Source organism: Prinia subflava, chromosome 23 (assembly GCF_021018805.1).
Source record: "Prinia subflava isolate CZ2003 ecotype Zambia chromosome 23, Cam_Psub_1.2, whole genome shotgun sequence".
Classification (NCBI taxonomy): domain Eukaryota; kingdom Metazoa; phylum Chordata; class Aves; order Passeriformes; family Cisticolidae; genus Prinia; species Prinia subflava.
The window spans coordinates 3603730-3609961 of NC_086269.1; the positions used below are offsets into that span (position 1 = coordinate 3603730).

General features: G+C 62.3%; 1 protein-coding gene across 1 annotated transcript; it reads right to left on the reverse strand.

Moving 5' to 3' along the window:
- Positions 1 to 613: 613 nt before the first annotated feature.
- On the reverse strand, positions 614 to 6026 carry RPS10 (ribosomal protein S10). Its single transcript, XM_063418642.1, has 6 exons — positions 5910 to 6026; positions 5140 to 5289; positions 4418 to 4589; positions 1432 to 1509; positions 1055 to 1110; positions 614 to 702 (listed from the first exon to the last, which is right to left on the reverse strand). The coding sequence occupies exons 2-6, from the start codon at positions 5287 to 5289 to the stop codon at positions 661 to 663; spliced, it is 498 nt and encodes a 165-aa protein (XP_063274712.1). The 5' UTR covers positions 5910 to 6026; the 3' UTR covers positions 614 to 660.
- Positions 6027 to 6232: the final 206 nt, after the last annotated feature.

Below are 6232 nucleotides of genomic sequence, written 5' to 3' on the forward strand. Positions count from 1 at the left end.
TCCGTGTCCGTCCCCACGGTGACATTCCGTGTGTCCACCCCCCCGCCCTGACACTGCGGGTCGGTGTCCATTCCTCCTCCGGTGACACCGCGGGTCGGTGTCCGTGTGCCCGCTCCCCCCGCCGGTGACACGGCGGCCATGCCCGGTCCGTTACCGATCGCTGTCACCGGCTGCCGAGCGACACCTGGCGGCGGGCGGCGGCCACTGCGCCACTCACACCCCCCGGTGCTGCCGCCAACCCCGCCCGCGGTCCCCCGCAGGTGACAGCGCAGGTGACAGCGCAGCCGTGCAGGACACGCGGGGCCACCCACGCGGGCTGTGTCCCATCGCAGGGACAGGGGCTGGCACTGCTGAGTTTTCCATCTGCGGAACAGCTCAGGCCCAGCCCAGCCCAGCCCTGCTCATCGCTGGGAATCAGCAGCGCCCTGGGCAGATGGAAACGCTCCCGCATTCCTCCAGGACTCACCTCCACACCCCTGAACTTGGAGAGTTCCTTCACTAGAACCTGTATTTAGTCACTCCCAAAGTGCTGTTCCAGATGCCAAAGACCTGAGTCACGCTTGCTTTGTGAGCTCTGTTTGTGCTCTTCAGAGAGACACAGGCATGAACCCAGTGGCATTTTCACCTCTTTTATTATACACAAAACAGGAGCACGAAGTTCTACTGCGGGGGCTGGCCACGTCCACGACCGAATCCACCTCTCTGCAACAGCAAAAGGAGTGTTAGAAATCACTGTGTCAAGCAAGAACAAACATCATCAAAGTCCTCTGATGCCACCAGTCAGCCAACGTCAGCCCATGCCAGCCAGCTCTGTGGACCTAAAATACTTTTATTTTTGAAGTATAAAATCATGGATCTCCAAAGAGCTCAGCTTGCTCTCACACCTGTCACTGGCCTCTGTCCCACACATCCTTTCCCCACAGCAAGCAAGCTGCGTGTGAAGGGTGAAGTTTCCAGCCTCTCTGACCCCCTCAGAGTCCCACAGGCAGGACCTTCCAGTTTCTCCCACCAAAGTCTTCAACAAAGAAAGCAAAGTTCAAATGCAAATACTCACGAACTGGAATTCTGTGGCTGCTCCAGCACCAGCCTCAGCCTTCTTGTCAGCACCAGCTGCAGAGAGAGAGGATCAGTCAGTGCCCACAGAACCCCCTGCCTGGGAGCAAAGCTTCAATCATCCCACAGAACTAAAACTGGGACTAAACACAAAGCAAATCAGATGTAACTGAGAGAGCTTGAGAGTTACTGAATCAACCCCAGAGAAAATCTGGCTAAGCCAGACCAAAAAACCCTTTTGGCCATACAAAACCTTCCACCCACCCACCCATACAGACTCTAAGCTATGCCACGAGTCTCATCCTCCTCATTTCTCCTTGAGAGGAGCCCTGGAGCTGGGACAGTTGTCCCCCAGGAGGGCACAGGGGGCACACTCACGTGGCACGGCGCTGCGGCGGTACGTGTCCCGGTCAGCCTCGCCCCGCGTGAGCCGCGCTGGGCGCTCGCCCTCCAGACCTGCAACACAGAGCAGAGACTCAAACACTGCTCAGCCCAGGCACAGAGCAGAGACTCAAACACTGCTCAGCCCAGGCACACACAGAGCCTCACACGCTGCTCAGCCCAGGCACAGAGCAGAGACTCAAACACTGCTCAGCCCAGGCACAGAGCAGAGCCTCACACGCTGCTCAGCCCAGGCACGGGCAGAGCCTCACACGCTGCTCAGCCCAGGCACGGGCAGAGCCTCACACGCTGCTCAGCCCAGGCACAGGCACAGCCTCACACGCTGCTCAGCCCAGGCACAGGCAGAGCCTCACACGCTGCTCAGCCCAGGCACAGGCAGAGCCTCACACGCTGCTCAGCCCAGGCACAGAGCAGAGACTCAAACACTGCTCAGCCCAGGCACAGAGCAGAGACTCAAACACTGCTCAGCCCAGGCACAGGCAGAGCCTCACACACTGCTCAGCCCAGGCACAGGCAGAGCCTCACACGCTGCTCAGCCCAGGCACAGAGCAGAGACCCAAACACTGCTCAGCCCAGGCACAGAGCAGAGCCTCACACGCTGCTCAGCCCAGGCACAGAGCAGAGCCTCACACGCTGCTCAGCCCAGGCACGGGCAGAGCCTCACACGCTGCTCAGCCCAGGCATGGGCAGAGCCTCACACGCTGCTCAGCCCAGGCACAGAGCAGAGCCTCACACGCTGCTCAGCCCAGGCACGGGCAGAGCCTCACACGCTGCTCAGCCCAGACACGGGCACAGCCTCACACACTGCTCAGCCCAGGCACAGCCTCACACGCTGCTCAGCCCAGGCACAGCCTCACACGCTGCTCAGCCCAGGCACGGGCAGAGCCTCACACGCTGCTCAGCCCAGGCACAGGCACAGCCTCACACGCTGCTCAGCCCAGGCACAGCCTCACACGCTGCTCAGCCCAGGCACAGAGCAGAGCCTCACACGCTGCTCAGCCCAGGCACAGGCAGCTCCTTCCTGCAGCCCAGGGGCAGAACAGCATCGGGTCTGCCAGCAGGGCTGCACCTGGGGCAGCAAGGGGAGAATAAACCTGAGGAAAGCAGGGATTTGGTAAGGGAAACTTCACTTCAAGGGTGAAGTTTCTGCTCAAGTGTCCCAGCTTGTGGCAGGGTGGAAGTTAACATGAGAAGTGGGTTTACAGCATCATCTCAACAGTCTTCTGGTCATGAAACTAGTGCTGAATGTAATTGTTGGTAAAAACCCCAGAAATACTTGGAATCTGCCATGTCTGACAAGCCACTGCACAGCTGAGGCACAAACTGCAGGGCAGAATTCTGACCCCAACCTGAAACAGCCACACTGTCAGCACCCCAAATCCCCCCACAGAACACGTTTGTGACAGTAAAAGCAGATTATCTGTGGAATCTCAGATTAATACCAGACAAAACTCCTGCAGAACACCCAGCGGTGGTGGGACCACCCCTCTCAGGGATTGGGATGTGCCCCTGGAGCCAGGCTGGGGTCTGCCCACCCAGGCAGGACCCACTGAGGGGCAGCTGTGCCTGGCACACCCCAGGATCCTCCTGCACGTCCACAGGCACTGGTTTGGCCATACAAAACCCAGTTCTTGCAAAAATTCTTTTACTATGCCATCTCTGTGGCTCCCAGGCTGTTGCTGCCTCAGGCAGGTCATCCATAGCAAAACACAGCACCAAGTGCAGCCCTTCCAAATATCCCTGCCCAGATGGGGCTGAGGAGGGTTCCAGCACCAGGACAAGGCTGTGACACCACAAACAGATCCTCCTGCACAAGCCCCAGCCAGAAGCTGCCATCTCTCCCTCCCTCCCAGCAGGGATTCAGCTCCTTTAGCTCAGTGGATAAACACAGCATCTAAAGAACAAATCTTGGAACATCCAAGCAACTCAGAGATCAAAGAAAGCAGCGTCTTCCCAGTTTCTCTGCAATTCTTTCCTTTGAAGAGGGTGATGCTCCCGTTTTGTTTGGCTCAGACACAAATTGCAGCAGCTGGGGGTGAACTCCCAGCACCTCCTGGCCCCAGCCCTGGCCCCTGATGTGGCTCAGATGCAAAAAAGCACAATCCATGTGAATTCCCAGAGCCAGAGCACGCCTGGCTGCACCCCTGCACTTGGGGGTGTGAGAAGACACCAAGAAAAAATCAGAGCTGCCAATCCAACACACAGAACCACAGAGCAGCTGGGGGCTGACCTGGAGATCACCCAGTTCAACCCCTCTCAAGGCAGGGTCACTCAGAGCAGGTGACACAAGAATGTGTCTAGGTAGGATTGCAACGTGTCCAGAGGAGACTCCACACCCCCCTGGGCTGCTGCTCCAGTGCTCTGCCACCCACATGGATCCTCATGTTGAGGTGGAGCTTGCTCTGTTTTAATTTCTGTCCGTTGGGCACCATGGGATGGAGTCTGGCAGAATCCTCTGGCGCATCCCCTGGGGATATCTCTGGATTTTTGTCTCCTCTCCTCCAGACTAACCAGGCCCAGCTCCCTCAGTCTCTCCTCACAGAGAGATGCTCCAAACCCCTCAGCATTTTTTCGGGCTCTGCTGCTCCTCCACCATGAGGTTGCTGTTAACCTTGAACAACGAGCCCTGTTCCAGCAGCACCCACAGTGTCCCTGAGGAAGGCAGAGTGGGACACCACACCTGGCCACAGGAGACCCCCAGGTGGGCCTCACCCAGCCCTGGACAGCACCTCCACCACTCCCCATCTCAGCAGGTGTTCTCCCAGCAATCCCAGTCCCTGGGGAAGGCCAATCCCCACTCAGAGCATGTCCCTGTGGATCCCAGCTCCCCCCACCCCTCCCAGAGGCCACCAAGTACAAAAGCCACAAACCCCAACCGCATTTCCTTGCTCTGTCCACAATTTCACACCCAGTGCCTGCAGACCAGGCTCTGCCCAGCCCCTCTGTGCCCACCCCAGCTGACCTTTGGGCCGGGGTCTGCCGGTCTCGGGGCGGCTCCGGCGCAGCGTGGCCGGGACGATCTCGGGGGGCAGGTGCAGATAATCCCGCAGGTACTGGATGCCCTCGTTGGTCAGGTACCAGTAGAAGTGTCTCCAGGCAAACTGCTCCTTCACGTACCCTCGGGACTTGAGGGACTGCGGGGAGAACTCCCAGTTACTCCCAGTAACAGCTGAGCCTCTCCCAGTTCCTCACAGGCACTGGGGTTCAGCAGAGCATGGGGAACAGGGAACAACTGACATGCACAGGACACAATGCAGCAGCACCCCAGAGAGCAACACCCCAGTGTGCCCCCCAAACTCCCACCCCAGTGTGCCCCCCAAACCTCAATCCCTGTGCCCCCCAAACCCCAATCCCTGTGCCCCCCAAACCCCCGTGCCTCCCAAATCCCCGCCCCTGTGCCCCCTAAACCCCCACCCCCATACCCCCCAAACCCCCACCCCCGTACCCCCCAAACCCTCGCCCCTGTGTGCTTCAAGCCCCCATCCCCGTGTGCCCCCCAAACCCCCGCCCCTGTGCCCCCCAAACCCCTGCCCCTGTGTGCCCCTGAGTCCCCCGCACCCCCCAAACCCCCTGCCCCTGTGCCCCCCAAGACCCCCGTGTGCCCCCCAAGCCTCCGCCCCTGCGTGCCCCCCAAGCCCCTGCCCCGGTGCCCCCCAAACCCCCGGTGCCCCCGAGCCCCCACACCTGCATGGCTTTCATGACGTGCAGGTTGGGCACGTTCTTGTCCACCAGCTCGGGGTGTTTGGCCATGTGCACGTCCTTCTTGGCCACCATCACGCCCTCCTTGAACAGCAGCTCGTAGATGGCGATTCGGTTCTTCTTGGGCATCAACATCTGCAGAGGGCACAGCAAACACGGCTCGGTGACACTGGGGACAGCACGCCCTGCCGGGTGAGCCCAGCGCCCCCCGAGCTGCCCCGGGACGCGTTTCCCACCGGGCCGCTGCTTCCCGGGAGGGCAAACCGAGCAGTCCCAGCTCCTCAAATCATCCCGCGCCCCACGGGCGGCCCCGCCCGGTGTCGGTCACAGCGGGGCACAGGTGGGGCAGAGCCCCCCAAGAACGCCGTGGTGCTGCCGTTAAGCCGAGCTGAACGCGGGAACCGGGGGAGCCTCTCGCCCCTCCGGGAGCCGGAACCGACCCGGCAGCGCCCCCAGCACGGGAATGCGGCTACGGGCGGCGCTCCCGGACCCGCCGGGCTCAGGACGCGCGGGGCTCTCCGTGCTCGGGCATGACTGAAACCCCGCGGATCACGGGCCACCCCCGCGGCAGCTCCCGGGGCGGAAGGCCCCGGTGCCAGCGCTGGACCTCCGCTATCACCCCGCGGCCTGGCGCCCCCAACCCCTCCCTCCCCGCACAGCCGGGCCTGGAGCCCCGATCGCAGAGATGCCCCGCGGGGCACTCCAGGCGCCGGGATGGCGGCGATGCGGGGCCGATGGCCCGAGCGCGGCCTCACCGTGGCGGCGGCGGCGGGGCCCGACCCGGAAAGGACTGCGCGTGCGCGGGGCCGCCACTTCCGCCGCGCGAAAGGCCCCCGGCGGCGGGGGCGGCCGTGGTGCTGCCTGAGCGGAGCGCAGGACCCCTCCCGCCTGGGAACGGGCGGCCCGCCGCGGTGCCTGAAGGGGTCAGGGGGCGACCCCCGCGCCCCCCCTCATGTCACCCCCAGCCGTGACATCCCCCCACGGCCCCGCTCGTGTCACCCCCAGCCGTGACATCCCCCCACGGCCCCGCTCGTGTCACCCCCGGCCGAGACATCCCCCCACGGCCCCGCTCGTGTCA